At 41.2% G+C, this 22,013-nt stretch overlaps 1 protein-coding gene across 1 annotated transcript in view; it reads right to left on the bottom strand.

The window, feature by feature from the left end:
• Nucleotides 1-5,894: 5,894 nt before the first annotated feature.
• hs2st1a (heparan sulfate 2-O-sulfotransferase 1a) overlaps nt 5,895-22,013 on the bottom strand; it is a 29,493-nt gene continuing 13,374 nt past the window's right edge. The window contains exons 2-7 of the mRNA XM_030751002.1: nt 13,147-13,397; nt 12,918-13,003; nt 12,531-12,669; nt 11,587-11,684; nt 9,679-9,836; nt 5,895-7,224 (exon numbers count right to left, since the gene is read on the bottom strand). Coding sequence (XP_030606862.1) covers nt 7,001-7,224; nt 9,679-9,836; nt 11,587-11,684; nt 12,531-12,669; nt 12,918-13,003; nt 13,147-13,397 — 956 coding nt within the window. The 3' untranslated portion in view covers nt 5,895-7,000. The remainder of the gene's footprint in view (nt 7,225-9,678; nt 9,837-11,586; nt 11,685-12,530; nt 12,670-12,917; nt 13,004-13,146; nt 13,398-22,013) is intronic.

Genomic DNA, 22,013 nt, shown 5'->3' with positions numbered 1-22,013 from the left:
TTTATAACGATATTTGAGGTGGCCAAAAAGTACTGAATTGATAATAATGTAGCTACAATAACGCAGAGTCATAAAGATACTTGCGAAACAAGACATTTCTTAATTTCATATATAACTCCTTCATAAATCCTGTTGAATATTATCTGGTCTATTTACCAATATATTACACATAAAAATACATAAAAAAAAACATTGGAAATCCCAATTTAATCAATGTGATTCAAACTGAGGCTAACTGAAGTAGCTGTATTACTGTTTCATACACTGACCACTTCTATAGCAAACAATTGTGTAATTGTAAGTGGAAGAGATATCAATTTATTTTACTTAGGTAACAATAATCAATTTAAATAAAAATGCTTTTAAAAGTAAAAGTTCCAATTATTTTATAAAATCACATAAGCAGAAGTTTTCCAAAGGTTGAGATGGTAAGTAAAATTACAATAAAAAAAAAAAAAATTTTGAAATTAAACCCTACACTCCCTGGCCACTTTATTAGGTACACTTGTTCAACTGCTGTTAATATCTAATCAGACACTCTAATCAGGTATGTAGCTGTAGTCAAGACGACCTGCTAAAGTTCAAACAGAGCATCAGAATGGGAAGAAAGGTGATATTTACAGGGCTTTGAAACTCGAAAGAGAGAAAATATCCAACGAGCAGCAGTTCTGTGGGTGAAAATGCCTTGTTGATAATAAATCACCACTCATTACAACCAAGGTATGCAGAGGAGCATCTCTGAGCACAGAAAACGTTGAACCTTGAAGCAGATGGCAGCAGAAAACCAACTGGGTCTCCTGTCAGCTAAGAACAGGAAACTGAAGCTACAGTCCACGCAACCTCACTAAAATTGGGCAATAGAATATTGGAAAAATGTTGCCTGGTCTGATGAGTCAAGATTTCTGCACTGACCTTCGGATGCTAGAGTCAGAATTTAATGTAAGCAACATGAAAGCATGGATCCATCCTACCTTACACCACTGGTTCAGGCTGCTTGTGGCAACGTAATAACGTGGTGGATATTTTGTTGGCACACTTTGGGCCCCTTAGTACCAACTGAGCATTGTGTAATGCCAAAGCCTACCTGGGTATTCTCACTGACCATCTCTGTAACTAAAAATTATACAAAGACATGTATGTCAATGGTTTATGTTTTTTTTTTTTAGTGGTTTAGAATTTTGAATTTGATGCCAGTACGTTGTTCAAAAAGTTGGCACAGGGGCTTCTTTACCACTGTGCTTTATTACCATTTCATTTTAAACAACATGTTTAAAAGAAACGGTGGTTTAGAAGTGAAATGCTTCCCTATACTTGCTGATTGTAAGATTTCAGCTGTTCAGCAATTTGAGGCCTTCTTTGTCATATTTGTTTTATAATAAGATGTTGTCAGTATATAATGGATCTCGACTGCAGGCAGGCCTGTTTAGTGCCTAGAGTTTTTATTAAAAATGTTTCTATTAAGGATCTGTGCTGTTACATGCATACATGCAAAATGTGGATAGGCATTGTTTGGATGGCAACATATTTCATTTAGCACTAGTGGTTCCCTCACAAATGTTGCTACCTTGGGCATGTGCATTATATATTAGGAGAATAGTTTTTAAGCTGTATAAAAAAAAAGGATGTAAATCACTGTGTGGAGTACATTTATACAGCACGTCAAAAGTGCTAGTTAGTAGAAACTGACAACAACTGAACACTGATCATCAAACTTTAAGAGAGAATAATGCAAATAAAAGGATCTTTCAGATACTCGCAGACACAGGCTGGCCTTACAAGTTTACTTTTGAGCTGCAAAGCCAGATAGATCAGGAGGAGCACAAACACTTCACTTTCCTCCATCCGGGCCAGTGCCTGAAATGTCACACCTCAGTGAGAAGACTTACTGCAGCATTACATAACCCACAGAGGCACAGTCTTCATTACCAGCCATATGTCTCAGAGACTGGGCTCTCTCTGTGCTTATAGCCATAGTGTCTCATATATTTATTGGTGGTTTTCTCAGTCATAAACTGAGCATTGTCAGCATAGTAAAAATGACAAAGGCCTTGTTGAGTAGACTTTTAAATTACATGTTCCAATTTAAATTCCTGAAAAGGTCATTCTCCACAAGCCCACTGAGTTCAGGGGTGGGGGTGGACTGGATGTTGTTGTGTTGCCTTTCACATATATCAATGATCTATCATCAGTATTCACAATCTGTAAACTGTTTAGGTTCAGTGCTTGGTGTGGGAGGAAAAAAAATGGAGATGATTTAATTTGCTGTCAGGTTTTGTTTATATATATTGATTTCAGCCATTATCAAACACTTGTGCGTCTGTGTTGTTCCGCCCTCCGGTTTTCCACCTCTGTTTTCTCAGTCAAATGAGACAGATGTGGGTGTGTTAGAACACATAGCAAATGATAATTATCCAAATTAACGTGGTGATTATGATGTTTTTGTGAGATGGTTATGGTTCAGACAGGATTAAATTAGGAAAAGCAGAGGAATCCTATATGTGATGTTCAGGCTTTTAGGTAGAAATTGTCCTGGTGGCTCAAGGGTTTATGAATATGACCAAAAAGGCTGTGCAGTGCCTATAGTTTGAGCACACCTGGTCAGTCAATGTGTATTTTTACAGTTAATTTTTTGTTGTGAGATTCTTTTTTTCAGGAGTCACCCCCATAAATTAATTAATTAACTACTGTGCCCCCCAGTAATGTGGTAGTTAACCCAACAAGATGGTGCTGGGTTCAAATCCAACACCTGGTCAGTACAAAGACATGCATGGGTAAGGTTAATTGGTGATTTCAAGAATTTTTATTTAATTTTTTTTTTTTTTTATTGGGGGTAGATGTGAATGATTGTCTGTATTCTGGAATAGACTGCAAACCTGTCCAGGGTGTACCCCCACCTCGCTGTCAGGCCTGTGATTTTGAGGTTTTGTTTATTTTTCTGAGATCCTTAGGTTGTGATATTATTTCTTGTATATTTTTTAAGTATATTTAGTTGTGCTCTCAGGTCTAATGCCTTAGTGTCTAGTTCCCTCTTTATGTTCTTTCCTGTGTGTCTGCCCTGTGTTATATTCATTTATGTAATTCCCAGGAAGCAGCACCGTGGTGTGGTGGTTAGTACTGTTGTACTGTTGCCTCACAGCAAGACAATCTAGGTTCAAATCCACCTTGGCCAGGACCTTTCTGTGTTTTGTTTGCATATTCTCCCCATGATTTCTCTCATTTTTCTCCCACTGTCCAAAGATTTGGGGTCAACTGGTGATTCTAAATTGCCCATAGGTGGGAATGTGTGTCAGTGGTTGTCTGTGTTAGCCCTGTGACAGTGTCTGGGGTGTACCCTGCCTCTTGCCCTGTGACAGCTGGGACAGGCTCCAGCAACCCTGAAAAGGAAAAGTAGAAGAGGATGGATGGTAATTCCTCAGTGTGCTTACCTTCCCTGTTTTGTCAGTCTATGTTTCTGTTTCCATGTTTACTTACTTCCTCTTTTACTTTGCCAGTCCCTTGTATTGTGTGCTTTGTGTCCAGTTTTGCTTCCTTTGTCTCGTTAGTCTGATTCTGTTCACCTGTTCTCCCCTGCTGTCTCCACTCTTCTCTCATTACCTGGAGTGTTTATATTGTCTGCGTTTCCCCTTGTTCTTTGTCATGTTGTCCCTTCCTAGGTAGTGCGTTTCCTTGTTGTACATTAGCCTTAGAGTCCTAGTTTCTTGGGTTATTTGCTCCTGTTGAGCTTTCCAAGTTTCTTTTTATGCCATGCCTAACCAGCTGCGTGTTTGGAGTTCACACTCAGCCTCCTGGGTCCTGAATTTGGGTCCTAATTTGCCTGACACTCTCACCCTATGACAGCTGGATCCACCCCCACAACCCTGAGTTGGATAAGTGGAAGAAAAAGTAATGGATGAAGTTATAAACAATATTGGGAAAGCAAATGATAAAAATACATAAAGGAAATGATTCATATCAGCAAACCCATGTTTGTTTTCCTTTCTTATGTTTCTCAGGTCAGTATCCACGGCCTATGTGTGAAACTCTGCTCATGCATTATTCTAAGTCAAACCTCTATGTGATGCAACACTAAGCAAAACATAATGGATAGCATTACATAGCATGGGTTTTCCAGGCAGAAATGTTCACCCAATAACATGACTCTATTCTGCAAAAAAAAAGAAGTAAAAACAAACAAACTTTACTGGCAAACAAAGCTCAAGATGAGGCAAATTCTAATAATACAGGCAAGGTAAGAATCAGAATACTGGAAAGCTATGGCACTGACTCTTGTTAGAAGTAGGTGTACTTCTAATGAGAGACCGCAGTATTGACTGGCTGAACAGGAGCAGGTGAGTGGAGAGGAGAGGCAGGTCAGGTGACACTTCTAACAAGAAAGGACAGGTAGGTGGGAGTGGTTATGGCTGACATGACAACATAGTTAGTGCATGGAAAAGTTACCAGACTGACTGACTGAAAAACCCCAGGATGTAACAGTTTGGGTGAATTTAACTCTTGACCAGCTCTCCTAAATTGAAAGAACCCCCCGATTCAGTTCTTTACTGATTAACAATAAAATAATGTAAAAGAAACCTGGTATCTAAAGCAGTTTTATACATCATCCAGTCAGCAGGGAATAATAGGCAAGCACCCTCACATCTGACTCACAAAAACACAAGCTCATGTATGGTAAACGATTGTGTACATATGGGTGTTGTTTGGTTTATTATAGTTATTTTAGGTTGTTTACATGGAGCTTTCGATAGCAGCCACTTCTGGTTTTCTATTACAACCTCATAAAAACAGTCAGTCCCTGGTCTAATATTAAAAGGCAGTCTGTAACTGAGGGTCCAGAGTAAGAGGGGGGCGTCATTGTCTATGTTTATTTAGGTCAGAGGGCCAAGACCAGGGAGCTGTAACTGGAGAATGATCTGAGATTACTGGCGATGAGTCCAGTAGCTGATGCCTGTCCAGGGATTATCTGAGAGCATGGATGAGTAATGCTGAGTGGCAGCACTGGCTCGTATAAACTTTCCCTGGCCTCTGGTGAGTCCTCTCACATAACCACGCTCCTATTTCAGTACCCTCTGTTTATGATGTTCAGCTGCAGGAACTACAACAAGAGAAGATGCTGAATGTGTCTATGTGCTGTTAATATAAAGAGGTGAGTGGCACACCTGTCTCACTGCAGTCATCAAATGCGGTATGGAAGTCATGTGAAAATGATAAACACACACACAGGGACCAGCAAGGGTGGACCTGGAGGCTCTTTACCTCCCCCTGCAGGACACCTGAAATACTAGTGTTTTAGGTTTATCTCTATCACCTCACAAAATCCCTGCTCTGATATACACAATAATGATGATACACAAACATTTGAAAGAAAAAAAAAAAGTCATGAACCTCTGGTAGGTTTTTAAAATCTTCTTTATATTGTTTTTCAATCAAAAGATGAAAGCAGACATGACAGCCGTGTTGTCTTCATGTTCCATCAGAAAAACCTGCAACACAAGGCGAACTGTAGAGAAGGCACACAAGACTGAGTGGTTAACTACAGCATGTCCTCAGATGATCAGCGAGCATCCACTCACCTGGACGTACAAATACTGACAGTGGCAGTATATCCAGGAGAAGCAGTGGCTTTTTGGCGTCACAACAAAACGTGCCTTTTTTTAAAGACTTGTCGTTTTCATTGTTTCCTTTACATGAGCAAAAAGAAAGGCCATCAGAACCTAAATAAAGCCAATGTTTCAAGATAATAAAAGACGACTGATCCCACTCTTTTATCAGCCTTTTAAGCATAATTAATGCTGCAGCTGGTTGCGTTAGCTTGGCATAAAAATGGTGAGAATCAGTCTGGCTTTGACTGGGAATGCACTTCTGAAGCTTCTGAATTGATACATAATTTTTTCACGTGTTAAAAAAAAAAAAAAAAAAAAAAAAAAAAGGAAATGGAAGGAAAAGTTTGGGCTTATACTGGTGTTAGGTGACACCCAAAGCCAGAAAGGGTTCTTCCTCACTTCTACTCTTCATGCTTTAGTTGCTAAAAGTCTTAAATTTACTGGTAGAAAAGTTGCTCACCAAAGAAAACAAAGAAAAACACATTTCTCCAAATATCTGACCCAACTCTTCAAATGGCAAGGGAATATTTTAGCGGACACCCATGTTTAAGTGCTTCTACAGGGAAAAGAACATGGCTGCCGTAACCTGCCTGCCAGGAAATGTAATGGATTCAAAAAGTAGTAAATATTTACAGAAGCAGCATCTTCACCTCACTTCAATAATATAAGGTGTAAACATTTCCTTCATTGCCCTCCAGGCAAAGCTGCACATTTACAAGAGTCACACGTCAAGTACAGTATAAAACGCGCCTGCTCCGGGAAACGGTCCATGTTGACAGGACTTTTATTTCATAAAAACCACAAAAGTCCTTATTCGAGTCCAATAATACAGCAAAGTTTCTTACAGGATAGTCTCTTTAAGTTAGTAGTGGTGATGAGGCATGGGCATGTCACATCACTGTCAACGTCTTTACATACAAAGAGATAAAATACAACCAAACACAACCAAACAGTACAGAGCCAATGAGAATCTTCTGGATAGAAGAACAGAGAAGCCAATCAGGAGTGGAGGGATGATCAGCTGCTGGCCAGTTGTCTACAGACACGTGCCGGGAGAGGCCCCCCCGGCATGGACGACCTTTGGCATCGAAGTGAAAGGGAGTGGAGGAGCTGCTGGGAGCGCAACCTGATGACGAAGAAACACGAGCTCCTCGTCCAGCTGGCTGGCAAAAGACGGGAGTAACAACTGCTGCCAGTCTGATCGCTGCGCCACAGCCAGATTGTTTTTGCAGCTCCGTACTATGTTCTCAATCACACACAGAAACGAGGCACACAGCTAATCCTCCAAGTCTCACCTCACTCCCACTTCTCTTTTGTCTCAAGAGTGCACAACTGAGCATGTACAAAGTTATCCTGTCCTCCTCCAAAACACCCAACACTCTTCTACAGATGTGTATCTCCCTCTAGTTTTTGGGGTAGATTTTTTCATAGAAGAAATTTTGGGCCAGCAGGTAGAGCTCCCCATCCTTTTCTCGGACAGCGTGCGCCCTGACGAACTGGAACTGCTCCAGGGCGAATTCATAGAACTCGTTCTCCATCTTCCAGATGGGGGACTGCTGCAGCTTGGCGATTGACTCCTTTGTGGGCGGCTTCTTCTCACTGGTCTTCCTTAGGTGGGATTTCTTGCCTGTGATGAGAGAAAAAAGAATTAAAGGCATCCTGGGACATGAACTCAATCATTCAGTATTTATATACTGTACACATGCAGCCTATTGTAATTATCGGTAATGCACTTAAGTGTTATTTTTGTTAGTTTTGCACAGGTGATTGTTGTAGTTCTTTTGTTAATCCAGTGGCACTATTAACTAGCAACATCAATCAGAACTAAACTGTTTTTTTTTTTTTTAAAGACCCTTGACCAGTTGCCATTTCCACATGAAACAGTAGCAGGTTCTGTTCTGTTCAGGCACGCAGCCTTCGTTAATGTGATTTCCTGCTGCTTCACGGCTGCTGTGAAAAAAGCTCCATAAGCCCTCAACAGTGAATCATGCTCACTGTGTGCTTTTCCAAATATAAACTGCACAATTGACAACAGAAACACTGGACATCACACTCTTATCTGCATGTTAAATATACAGCTAACAATTAAATGTGGCTTGGCTAGCTTAAAGGGCCAGTTCACCTCAAAATATGCCTTTTATTCATTTAGATTATTCTGGTGTGTGATGCCCTGTTTTGGAGATAATGGAGACTAAAGAATGTCAGCCTTCTCTTTAATATGTGTGGTACTCAAACCACCAAAAAAAAATTAAAAAACAGCAGCAGAATTTGTTTCCTGAAATTATAACTTGCTCCCCCACAAAATGGTTATGAACATTTTCATGTAGGAACTGTTTTGTTTCTGCTTTCTATATCTGCTAAGTAAAGGAAGTGTGCAGGTAGCTAACATTACAGCCCAGATGAATGGGGATGCAATTAATCTTTACATCCAGTCACCTACATGAGCTTCATTCAAGGGGAGATCTCTGAAGCTGAAAAATGAAGTTCCCTAGAGGAAAGCGCATTTCCTCTGAGTGCCACTGGCTCCAAAAAAGGAGTCATTCCCCACAGACTGCCATATTAAAATGATCTGCTTTACAGCATTAAAAACCATATTTACAGCCTGGTACAAAATACAGTTTTGGCCTCTATGGATATTTCCCCCTTCATAAAAACTCTGAGAGGGATGAATTTTTTTTATAACTCATTCTCCTGGATGACAGTTTGGGGGCGTGGCCGAGTAGATCAACAGCCAGACTGTGCTAGGCCTCATCCACTACTTCAAGTCATTAATGGCTTAGTCACACTAAGTACAAATGAGAGGGCAACCTCCTTATAATTAAGGTTTCTTGATGATTGCATTGAATTTCTTCACATTCAGTGACTGATTCCTGGTTGCAAGCTGGTTGTATTCTGGTTTTATTCCTATATAAAAGCAAAGTTGCATAGTTAATTGTGGTGTTACCACAGACATATTGCATGTAATTGCCAACTTGAACCCATTCAATTGCAAACTGTCTATATATTGTCCATGGCTTCTCTTCAAGTAGAGTTATATAGCTGAGGTTTGCAGATGTTTCTCTTTTCTTAACAGCATCATAATTTCTGAAAAGATTGCTGTGGTTTTTTTTTTTCCCCCCTCAAATGTGTGACTTTGTTTTTACCGCTTTGAGCACCACAAAAAGGCCAACTGGTTGTGTTCTGCGTATATTCCTAAATCTAAGAAAGGCATAATCAAGAGGGGGGGCAGGCAGTTCTACAGCCAGTATCTCTAAAATTGGGCAACTCACACCAAAACTAGCTAAAAAGTAACAAATATTCTTACAATCCAGATGAAAAATATGGAAATTTTTACTTTGCAATCATCTGTCCTTTTAATTCTGGAAACAGGAAACTAAGTAGTGTCATGTTTGTTTACTTTAAACAAAAAACCCACAGAGTGTAAAATAAGCAGTTGTTTTATAGAGTGCTGATTGCCAGACACTTGACTAAGCCCAGTAACAACCCGAGTCTCGTCATCACTGTGCAGTTGTCAGGAAAATTAAAATAAAAAGAGGAGTCACCACACATCACCATGTGTTATGTGCAGTCTGTCAGTCTGACATAATTAAAAGTCAGGGGTAACCATTAGCACAAACCTAGCGATTGGGTGCTGGCTGAGTAATTTATCTTCACCCCTTCACAAAACATGAGTCAGCATACAAAGATGATTTTTTTTTTCCTTTTTCTCAGCTGAGATTGAGACGACATGACATCAGAATCAGAGAGTCAGCCTTCAAATGAACCGATTAATGATTTTGGGTTTATTAAGTCACTGTGCATCGACATGATTGTCACACTGGATCCTTTTGTCTTCTCCATTATTCACTCTTGCTGCACTCATTGTAACTAATCTGTAACTACATCAGCGAGCGGCCCGACTGCATTTTGATCACAGCCGAATTCTCAGGAGAGCAATTCAAACTGCTAATGAGCAACCCGAGCACGTACACACACACATGAACACACAACATTTAGCCCCTGAAATGTGAGTGAGCTGCTAAATTGCGGTGAGAGGAGGGAAGCGGCGAACGTTTTTTAAACTGTGCAGCGGGAGCCGCACCTGTTTTGTACAGCTCAGTGGCTCCTTTGAAGAAGCGTGGTAGCGCGGCCTCCAGCATCATGACAAAGTCTTCCAGCTCTTCTGTTACACCAACCAGCATGTACTCGTTCACCAGGTTGTATTTCGCCTGCTCCAAAGCCCACTGACTGCCCACGTTCCTACACACAAAAAAAAGAAAAAGAAAAAGAAAAAAAGAAATCAAGCAAATGAGGATATTTTCTCTTTATTCTGGGTGAGTCGCTGCTCTGCTGGATGGAAAATTTCCACAACACTTGGAAAAACTGAGCAGAAATGGAGGGGAAGAATGATGTAAGGCCTGACATGGAGGAGGAGGACGTGATGGAGAGAAGAGCAGCGGAGAGGAGCTGAAAGACAGACAGGAAGAATGATTAGGTGAGCTGTGAGTCCAGAGGGGGTTGAGACAACAGGAGGAGCAGAGCAGAAGATGAAGCAGAAAGGGAAAAAAAAAAAATAAAAAGCTTGGTTGTGAAAATAAAATATGGATTGTTTAAACCTAGAACGTAACTAGTTGGCAAGGCCTTCTTAAACACATCAATCTAGGACTGGCAGCACTGACTTCAGCTTTTTGTCTTCACTATTTATTTAATGTTTCCAAGGGCCTTTCCATTACTTTAATACACTGCTCGCTAAATCCTACACACTCAGACTTTCAGTCAGCAAGAGGGTAGATGGTTAAAAGATGGAAGGCAGAGTTGGCAAAGGATTAAGCAGGGTGAGAGGGATGAGAGAGGTCAGAGACTGATAAAAAACAAAACAAAAAAACATCACAATGTAGAGAGAACAGCTCAAGGCTGAGAAAAAGCGATCAGAGACCTTGAGAAGAGAGTGTAACAGAAGTAGAAAAGGACGAGGCTTAATGTGGTGCTCTATGGAACAAAACTGATCCAGCACATCTTCTTAACTATTTTAACGGCCTGCAGGGAGGAAAAGATAAAGCAACTGACTTTCTTTGTTTTTGTTATTTACAACAGATGAATTATCCTATCGCTGAATTCATTCATTCATACCCTAACTGTGGTGCTGAACTGGAGCCCAATCACGTATGTCCTTAACATATGATACTGTTAAAAAGTCTCGAGCCACCCCTCATTTCTTTATGTTTTACTTTCAAGGAGTCAGAAAAAAAAATTATAAAGTATTTTTAGGAATAGCTTTGCTGTTATGGTTGCGGTCATCTTGGATCTGCCATCTTTTTTATCAATATATGCATTTCAATATAAAACCTAAAACACCATTAAAATGAACTAAAGGTTTATTTGTTCATGTTCTAAAGGTGGTAATGGAGCTTGAGGGACAATGTACCTGAGTTAAACATATGATCTGCCATGTTGGATTTTGACCTTCATAATTCTATGTAATTAAATTAGTATAAATTATTTTAATCGATTGCTTTAATTAACAAAGTTTGCATAAAATGTTGTTATTATTACTATTATCCTATCCCGCTCTGGTGAGGGTTAAGTGTGTGTATTCTCCTCTGAAAATGTCAGGTGCAAGGACTGGACTGAAAATGAGTGAAAAAGCAGCCGATGTCCAAAGAAAAGAACTATTGCTCAAGACCACTTTAAAAATACAACAAAGTCTGGCTCTTTGGAAACACAATACAAAGAAAGAGGGGTGGCTCAAGACTTTTGCACAGTACTGTACTGCTTTACAGCTACATTAATGTACTGGCTATACAAGCTGTTTCACTAGCCCAATCCTTATTGCTTTTGGCTGGAATATCACCAGACTTATCCTGTCAACATCCAAATGGCGAGAAAAGAGTAAACGGAAAGGTCACGATGAGCAGAATCAAGCTTTCTGTCTTTAATTCAGAAACGTGCACCAGAACACAGGAGACACATTTTATAATGTGGTCTGAGAAGAAGGTGTTTGAATTCTCACCAGCATTCAGAGTAGTGACCACAGAAAAAGGGAATTTGGAGCCACAGCTTCTCCGGAGCGCAGTCTGAGCCACCAGCTGATACGCATTCATCAAACGTCTGAAACACAGAACATGAAAAACATGAAGAAAGCAGAGGAAAGGGCTCACAGCAGTCATGAACCCGCTGAACCTGCTGAAACTGGTTTTAGTTCCTTCATATTTAACATTCATATCTCTTAAAGCACTTAAATACTACATAAGAAAGACGGCAACATCCAGAACTAGTTTTGTGCACAAATGTAATCCTGAAACTAAACTGAGGCTTTACAAGTTGCTTTTTAAGTGGATATTTTCCACAGTTTAGTCAGAAATTCCATTTCCCGGTAATTATTCTTCTACTTCGGCTCATCTCCAAACACATTCCAAAGATATGCAAAAGAGGAACTTTTGTTTAAACTAAAATTACCATGTCTGTCCAGGTTGGACCTTTCAGATGTAAAATGTCACCCTTTAATCAATTTATCCTATTAGTAACATTTGTGTGAAATTTAGCAATAATTAGACTCCAAATTCTCAACTTTAGTGAGCTCACTCTGACCTTGACTGCTACATTTGAATGAGTTCATCCTTGAGTCCAAATGAACATATTTTGCTAGCATTTCTGATGTTTTTCCCTTTTCTAATAATGAGATGCATTTATAAATACCCCAAAACACTCAGCACAGGAGTATAAAAATGCTAAATCCTAGTAGCTGCACACTTGGTTTGATCACTTAAGCCAACTATTTACTTCTGAATACATTCCTGATTACATCCCTACTTCACTATTATTTAAATGAAAGGATCTTTTAACATTTAACATCAAGAAAAACACTGACTGCAGTTTCAGATTTCCTCTTTGGTTTAAGGTAAATCATAATAATTCTGAATCTATTCTTTAAATAAAACAATAAGGCTGTTTTACCTTCTTGTCTCCTTGTTTTCTGCGTCTCAAGCCGGGCCTGTAGTCGTCTCCAAAACGTAAAAAGTAATAATAGGACACCAGCCTTTCGATTGGGTCCCTAATCACATTTATGTAGATGGGCTTCTTCTTCACCCCAAACCTGAGGAGAATTACTTGGGTCAGAAAACTCACCAGGAAATAAATCAAATGACATAAAACAGAATTTATTTTTCATGCAGTTTTGCATTCTTAAATATTCACTTTGAGAATGAACAGCTTTAAGTGACCACAAGGTGGAGTCAGCTGATCAAAGCCACAGCAGGGCAAATTAACTGGTTATAGTGCTGTGGGGAAAAAAAGACAACAACCAAAAAAAACCAAAATGATGTGAAATTAATGTTTCTTTACTTGGTGAAATCCAGGAAGGAGACGTGTCCGTGGTAGAAAGCTGGCTTCATTTCCCTCCATTCAGTCACATTCTTTACAAACCGCACCTGAACAAACCAACATCATCATATTACAATAATGACCTCCTTAGCAGACAAAGTTTATCAGGGTAAAAAAAAAGAAATGGTGTAAATAATGTATGAAGACCAAGAAAACACGCATCTGTGTTGCAAATGAAAGGTCCTCTGACCTGGTCCTGGAGGGACATAACCGGGTTGTTCTTGGTGGTGTTGATGTGCAGGACGTGGTAGTGGTTTTTCCCGCACAGGTCGTAGGCGATGTTGGTGAAGGAGGTGCTGGCCGTCTTGGGTACGCGGTTGTAGATGATGACCACGTCATCCTCACTGCTGGACAGTGCTGCTGCCGAGTCCCGTTCCCGCAGGCCGTCCTGCGTGTGCCTCTGCTCGATCTCTCGTACCTCGTGTCTGGCGATGGCTCGTTCTGGGGAGATACCGGCGAGTTCAAGATGCACAGGTTAGGTTGCTTTTTTTTGTTTGTTTTAAAAAAAAATGATAGTTGGCTGCAATATGAAAAAGAGAGCAGAAAAAAAAACATGTCCTTCGCTAAGCTACTGATTACTCAAACAAGCTGCAGGCAGGTGAATCTGTTCTCAAACTGAACTTGACCTTTGACCACCCTGTGAAGCAGAATAACAGTAGAAACTGTGAAAAAGGTCTTGATTATCAAACTATCAGTGTTGTTCAAGTAGGCGGGGAACAGTAAGACTGCATGCTACAATGGTTTCTACTTCAGAGCATCCCAAATCTTCAAAGCTTTGTGTGTGTGTTTTTTTTAACTTACAACTATGATCTAACATTCACTATACTTGATATGTATGCTACAAATATAGTCTTTGATTCAAATCTGATCCACTTACACCCTAAAATATCATCTGTCCTTGTCAGAAGCATCAAGGCTGTGTGAGACTAAACTGTAACTTCATTAAAAATGGATTTTCATTTCATTTGAACATTGTCTGTCGGAGAGCTTCAAATTCTTTTCCTTCATGCTGAGGATCAAGAGTAATGTCAAACAGGAATATTAGGTAATCATTTTGTCAGCAGCCCATTTCACACCGTGGTCTCGCTTCTCTTGTTCGTTAATCAGATTCAACTTTAATATCAGCCCCCTACCTTTACTTTCAGTGTCCTCATTTAACTGCAGAGTGGACTGTCTGCGTGGTCATATTTTAGATCAAATAAATGTACTTTCATTTGGAATAATACTAGTATATCTTCTAAGAAAAGTATCACATAAAGAGAAGTGGAAAGGTGAACAGTAAGAGCTAGTTTAGGGTTAGAGATTGGCTGTTATTTGGTGGCTAACTGGACATTTACAAGGACATCAATGTAGTTTAAATGAGGAGGGTGAAGGTTTTTTTTTGGGGGGGGGGGGGGGGGGGGGGGGGGGGGGGGGGTATTTCCACCTAAACACTGCACAAAGCTGCAGAAAAGCCAGACCCCAGTACCTCAGTGTGAATAGATTGCACACAAAGAAGGCCTGGCCTTTGTCGTCCTTGGGCTTTTCTTTATCTGAATTCGCCTCAGATTGACGGGTGTTGACAAAGCCTCAGAGTGCTTTGCAGGAAGCATGGAGAGAGAAGAAGGGCGTTTGTGTGAGGAGGGGAGGCAGCACAACATTGGAGCACCTAATACCCGTGGGAGCTCCCAGCGGAGCCACTGGGCTCCTAAAGCTCTGCCTAAAGCCGTGCCTGGCAACTGAGACACAGTTACAACTTGGACCTGACCTGGCCGTCCTTCCAGGCTGGCACCTGGCACCAAAGGCCAATTAAGATGTCACTGTGATTCCAGCACCCTCTCCTTCATCTGTGTGAATGTGAACACGCATACTCCCAGCCCCGTCTCTTACAACCTCCTGAGCAGCTGTTAATGTTCCACTCATCAAAGCGGAATCTGGTTACTGAGAAGGCCTGGCTACTTCTTCACGCTCACAACTGGTCTGATGGCGTGGAGACGTGCCAGGTGGCTGAAGCCTGTCAGCATGCAGAACAGCTGTAATGGAGACATTCATTCACATGTCCAGCCAAAGTGCGCCTTAGCCAACAACAACAGCAATAACAGTTGCTATCTTGGAACTTTACCACCTGGGATCAAGTGTCGTTTTGGATTATTTTTATAATCCAGTACCGTGAAGGCAGACGGAGAGTGACACAGACAAAAGAGTTTCACAGCAACTCGTGACAATACGAGTCATAAATATTAGGAGCCTCTAGCCTGACATGCTGTGCCAGGTGTCTGAAGGTCTTCTTTATTCTCAAAAGCTCTGAAAGAAGGTTGACTCATATGAACGAGGGGAATCTGGATATTGATTATTCCAAATATTATATGATTTCTTAGATATTTTTCATAAACTTCACACAGTTAGGTCCATATATTATTTGGAAAATGACACATTTTTTGTTATTTAAGGCCACAGTCTCACACAGGCCTAGAGACCATCTGGCAACCACTGGCTACGAGGGAAAAATGAGCATTCCCTCACTAGTTGCGAGTCACTGAAATTGATTGCTAAGCCCGCAGTCACACAAGCCTAGAGACCAGTCGATGACTCACTGGCAACCATCTGTCACTAGGGGAAAATCTGTATTCTGCAACCGGTTGGCAAGTGGTTGCTGGAAGTCATTAGTGTAAAATTGGTTGTAACAAGGTGCTTCACCAAAAACCTCCTTGCGATTGATTTGATCGCTCTGTTTGGCAGATGCTCTGTTTCGTAGATGCTGACTTGTCTGCAAACACTGGCAAACTACGGACCAGCTGGTGGTGAAACTGTGAAAAATGCAACGCAAACTGGAAAAGGAGACAAATTGCCTTTGAGGTAAAAGCTGCACTTTTTGAAATGCGTTGGTTCTGGCAGAAACGCATAATTTTTACTTTGAAGATGATGTTCCCCCATTACCAGTTTGTGTGGCGCTTTTTCAAGTTTCACTACCGGTTAGAGAGTGAGTGGCGAGTGTCTGCAGACAAGTTGCCGTCGTCCATGCAAACTATGGGAGAATCGCGTTGTGATTGCTTTTGCTCTGCTACCGACCAACCAAGCAATCACAAGGTGGTGTGTTCTATTCTTACTGGTTATTTAGAAAAAGTTTCTCATCTGAACATAAAAGCTGCTTTAATCCATATATGTACCTCACTTCCCACATGCCAAATATATTATGAATGAAAATGTGTTTTTAGTGCTTACAGCATGAAAAACAGCAAAAAAAAATTCAACAGCAACTTTTTCCAGTCATCCAGTTACTCTGTCGGACAGACCTCGCTGTCAGGGTTTTTTTTTTTTACTGGTACTATTTTCCATTAAATTAAATACTCCCAGTGAGAACTGTTGACAGCAAGGTCTGTGGATTACCCAGAGTAAGGAGGAGAGTGCTTTGACTGTAGCTGTATTGATTTTAAATACACGTGTTTAAAACAGTGTGCACGTGACAGAAAAAAAAAAAAAATTAAACTAGAACCAAATTAGCCCACATGGTTAAATACAAAGAATACAAATAAATCAGCTTCAGCTGATGTCAGTCTTGAACCGCAGACATCAGGAGCAAAGAGAAGAACATGCAATCATGTAAGCTTCCCTTTATGCTTTGCTGTGGAATAAACACACTAATGTAAAACTATATGCAGCTTTGGCTTGCAGGTAAATCATTATTTAAACAGAAACATAAAAGAGTGAGAAAACACTGGGGGGGGGGGGCTACCATGTCCATAACTACAGTGTCTTGAACTATGTGAAAGGGCCCTGAGCCACTTGTTAAAGACATAGTGTTTTGTGCCAAATTTCCAACAGCTAACAAGGAGGCAAAGCAGGCATGGAGAGGGCTTCTTGGGCTTTGTAGTAGACGCCCTATTCATTGCAAGAATGAACACACTTGGCACAAACTTCCATACCAGAGGGTGCCCCACACACACCCACACACACACATACAAACTTAAGCTTAGCGCTCCCTTTTGAGGTCATTTAATTAGAGAACAAAAGCCTGAATTACTATGGCCACACAGCAGGCCTCTTTTCATTCCACATTTCCGTCGATTTCCTCCCCTCAAGCCGACTATGTGCATTAAAAGCTAATTATGAACCGTGAAGCCAACACGGGTCTTAAACATTGTGACAACTACAAGCCTATTACTCTGAGCTTCATTCAAAGTCAGAGACAGGAGGGAGACAGAGTGCTAGTAGCTGAACATATTTACTAAAGCAATTTAACGCCGATTAGACGCAGGCATTTGAAATCATCATTCATATTCGCCGCCAGATCTGCAGAATGTGACAGGCTGTCATGTATTATTGCTATCACGTCAGATCTGATGGGATAATAAAAGTGGGGGAGAGAAGATGATCCTTTCTCCAAGCAGCTCATAAATCTATCATTGCTCCGATCCGCCAGTTGGAGCTCTCTCCCTCGCTCTGCTTCTTCCCCTGAGAAGGTTAGCCCCTCGAACCAAAGCCTTGAGCTAGGTGGGTAATAGAGATTGGCGCTCAGTGGCAGACTGAGGTCTATGGGCTTGTACGGTTCTGCTTGGATGCCGCTGGATTGCAAAATCAATGAAGGATGACAGGAAGGAGATCTAGGTTGCTGCTGTATAAAAATCGAGTTAGTCTGCTGCCGTTTCTCCCTGTTTCCCTCTATATAGACTTGGATGCACACTACTGTTTTGCAGTGCCAGGTTTCCAGGGGGACAGTTATGTCACCACTGCAGCACTCACGAATATTTGGATAAATTGTGCACTTCTGAATTTCTAATATAATTCAGCCTTTGGAAGCATTTAGGGGGGATTATAAGAGGAAACTGGAGACAAGTCAGACTGACAGGGAGAGATTCAGGCCCTGACCAAACAGAGCAGAACCTGCATTGCCGTTATTTAAGTGATGACAAGGAAAATGAAGCATGCTGTGAGAGGAATCTGTTGGTGCAGCTTTTCAGCACTGCTGGCAGCCACAGAGAACTGAACACAGAAACATATAAACAAGGCCGTTTCCATTAAGTGATTGTGAAGGTGTCATAACGAGCTCACAATGACAGAAAGGAACAGAGACGTGCAAAACCCACGCACACTGACAGCGCATAAAAACTTCCTTTAAACTTTGAAACCACACACAAAAACTTTTATGCTGTATTCTATATAATTGCATATTGATTCAATGAAAAAAAAAAAAAACTAAAAATAAAAAAACGCAAAACAGTCTACAGACTGAAGTGCTAAGGAAATGGGGGTAATTGCTAACGCCGTGGAATTTTTTACTGCTGGATTTGACACACAAGTGCGACATTGACGCTCAAAGAAAGCTCTCATTCACTCGTTGGACCTCCACAGTAGCGTACAGCTGGGGGAGATAGAGGGAGGCGGGGGTTTGTGGGGAAGGAGGGAGGAGAGGGAGACCAGGATGAGCCAGGTCTGAGATGGAGACAGACAATAATGTGGGCAGAGAATCTGGTCACTGTTTATTTTAAGGCAGAGCTGGAGTAAGAGGTTTGCAGATGGGCTTCCATTTACCTCTAACCTTTGGTCCTCTGAGCACTAGTAGCTAAAAGAACAGACATTATCCTCATGAGCTGGTGGAGCCCAAACTAGAGGTGAAAGGAAAGTGTTATATTTTCCAGGTTGCCCAAAATGTGATGTTATTTATGAGTGCTAAGGTGCATCTGCTGGCTGACAACCTGTCAATAGAATGAAAAATACAACAGAATGGACTAAACTAAACTAATACAGGTATTGCCACCTGGTTTGAAGACAAGAACCTCTGGCAGAGCACTAAGATTAGGTAATCATGGAAAACTAACTGGCAAACTGACAAAAACGTGAATGTGCACCTGAGGCTGCCTCCAAAAGTGAGTCAATCCCCATAGACTCCCACACTCAAATGCACAACCCAGGAGAAATCATCACGTTTACAGCCTTGTGCAAATCAGTTTCATTCTACAATTTGCTCCTCAATTTCTTACTTCATTACAGTTTATGTAAGGGGAGTGCTCTGAGCGACAAGCAGTGTGAGCGCCTCTATAAAAGCAGGTCTGAAGCATTCAGGTGTGTGTTAACACAATGCCACAATCTTCCCAGGAGTGGACATCTGAACAAATTCACTCCAAGGTCAAACCAGAGAATCTGCAAAAAAAAGGCTTCAGTTAGCATGTAAAATATTTAAGTTTACAGTTAGAAAAAGACTGAACAAGTATGCCTTGCTTGGAGAGGTTGCCAGGAAAAAGTCTCTCTTTCTAAAAAACATGCATGGTTTAGGTTTTCAAAGTTGCATCTGAACAAACCACAAGAATTCTGGAACAATGTCCTTTGGACAGACAGGACCAAAGTAAGGATGTAATGTACAGCACTGCCTTTGGAGAAAACCAAACACAGCATATCAGCACAAACACTTCATACCGACTGTTAAGCATGGTGGTGGAGGGGTGATGATTTGGGCCACTAAGGCCCCGTTTACATGACGTTTCCACTGGAAACGGTGTTGTTTTGCTGTTGTCGTTTCTGAAAAATGACGTGTTTACATGGAGACGTTTTAGAAATGATCTCTATTTACACAAAAATGCAAAAACGCAGAAAATGCTGCAGTTCCTAATGCAAGGCCACAAGCTGGCGGAGTGGCTCTAGGGCTCAACCATAGTACGCGTGCAAGAGTGCCCCCGTTTCCAAAAAGCATCGTTATCGTCCGTTTACACGGAAATGGAGGCTGACGCGTTTCACAAACGCTCCACTCTGGAGCCCGTTTCAAAAAAGTATTGTTTTCACTCCATTCTCGTGTAAACGGGAGGCCGAAACACATCAAAACTGTGCCGTTTTCATTTTGAAATGGTGTTGTGTAAACGGGGCCTAAGTCGACCGTGAACTCCTCGGCATATAACGGTGATACCTAGAGTCAAATGTGAGGTCATCTGTCCGACGGCTAAAGCCCAAAAGGACAATGATCCCAAGCAGAGCAGCAAATCTACAACAAAATGGCTGAAATCTCAACTTGATTGAAATGCTGTGGTGGGACCTTAAGAGAGCTCACAAACTAAAATGAACTGAAGCAATGTTGTAAAGAAGAGTGGGCCAAAATTCCTCCACAAAGTGAGAGACTGATAAAGTCACACAGAAAAAACAATTACTTCAAATTTTGCTGCTAATAGTGGTTCTACAACTTATTGAGGGATGGACTGTCCTTAGTTTTTTTATATGACTGTATGTGTGTCTCTGTGATGCACCCATGCAGTATATGGTTGCACCTTGCTAACCACAAACAAGATGGTAACATCTTAAATCTGGGGCTTGCAAATGGTAGAGCATTAACCAGAGGGTAGCTGCATGGTGGCTGCATCCATCTTTTGATTAAAAATCCATAGATTTAAAGTCCCAGGATGAGCCATGATTTACTGACATGTATTTAACCAAGATAATTCAAGTTAACATTTGACTGGGTGTAAGTGACAGTGAAAGCACAGAAACATACAAAAATTTATTGTCTACAAGAAGATGTAATGAGTCTCTGTTTGGTCTGTTGTCTAGATTGATCGTAAAAGGGGGGAAGTTTGATTAGGATTGCTGTAAAAGATGATGAACAATGCATCAAAGTCAGATTTTAATATAAGTAACAGGAAGGCTCCACTATTTCAAACCAGCCAGTGAGGTGACGTGTGAAAATAAAATGTCTGGCTACACTGCAGATCCTAATAAATAACAAGTTTCACACTGATGTGATATTTCCCGCCCAGGACCCGGCACTGGTGTTTTGCGAGGCTCTATAAATGCTCACCAAAGAGTTTTTTTTAAAAATTCTTACGGCTTTCACGGCAGTTCTGCTTTTACTAGAAGATGCAGAGAAAAGCAAGAAAGGTGAGGGAAATACAAGGAGGAGGGAAGACACGCTTTTAAGGTCATAAGCCAGATTTCCACCTACAATGACTGGAGGGCGAGGGAAGCACCGTCTCCTCCAGAGAGATGCTGCTGCCATTTCTCCTTGACCCTGGAATTTAATTTATCGCAAACAGTCCACGCAAAGGTCACGTATCCTCCTGTAAAGCTTGAAAACTAAATTCCCCTCCCAACTTTCCGACAAAAGTAGCATTCTGAAAACAAGCGCGTCTCTGTCAGAAAATGCCTACAAAGCATTCCTCAGAAACGGAGATGACACAAAACGCACCCTTGTCAGTGCTTAGACAGTGATTAGGTGGTATGGGGTAGGGGTCTTGAGTTCACAATTACTCCATTGAATGTCATTTAGGAGGATGTTCAGACTACAAACTACAAAAGGGCTTTTTTTTTTTTTTTTTTTTTTTTTGATGATGATGAAGAAGCGGGACTAAACTCAATGGCACACTGAGTCAGCTCCAAACACATGTGGGCCATTTTTATCTCCTAGTCTAAAATGCGAGGCATGCCTCCACACTAATGATAACAATCCAGGATAGATGGAGATGATAATCGTCATGGTTCAACCGGCCATTTCCCACCCTAATATGTCTTTTGCCCGATCGAAGCCAGTAGTGCTGTCTGACAGGTGAGCCAATAATGTCTGGAAAACCAGAAAGAGTAAAAGGGGGCCACGTTCTGTCTGCTTCATCAGAAACAGGCAGTCAGATGAGATTATGGAGCAATTTACACAGATGGCAGATCCCATCATTCCCCTGCCTTGTTAAGTAAAGGCGGGTCTGACAGGTTGCATTGGGGGGAGGGGGGGGGGGGTAAGGGAGGCGATTGATTGGAGCAGATCTCATCTTGGCACAGATTGTCAGTGACTAAGCAGTGGGAATTAGCCAACATTTTCAGAGGCAGTTGTGCTTCAAAGGGAAGGAGAAAATATCTGTCAAGAGGAAGAGCCAGTAAATGCATTTGCTAAAAGGAGGAGAAACCACAGCAGGAAGGTCTCTGTCACTGCTAAATGCCTCACACACACACACACAAGCTCACAAACAAACACCACAGCCAAATCTGTGCATATCAAGAGGAAGAAATCTGAAGTGGCTGAACGTGTATAGATTTGCAGTCTACCTCAGAGCCTTCATATCTTAATATAACAACAATGTTTGCATAACAGCGCAGATCTGGTTGCAAGTG

This window comes from Archocentrus centrarchus, chromosome 17 (genome assembly GCF_007364275.1).
Source record: "Archocentrus centrarchus isolate MPI-CPG fArcCen1 chromosome 17, fArcCen1, whole genome shotgun sequence".
Classification (NCBI taxonomy): domain Eukaryota; kingdom Metazoa; phylum Chordata; class Actinopteri; order Cichliformes; family Cichlidae; genus Archocentrus; species Archocentrus centrarchus.
This window is presented reverse-complemented; position numbering and strand designations above follow the sequence as displayed.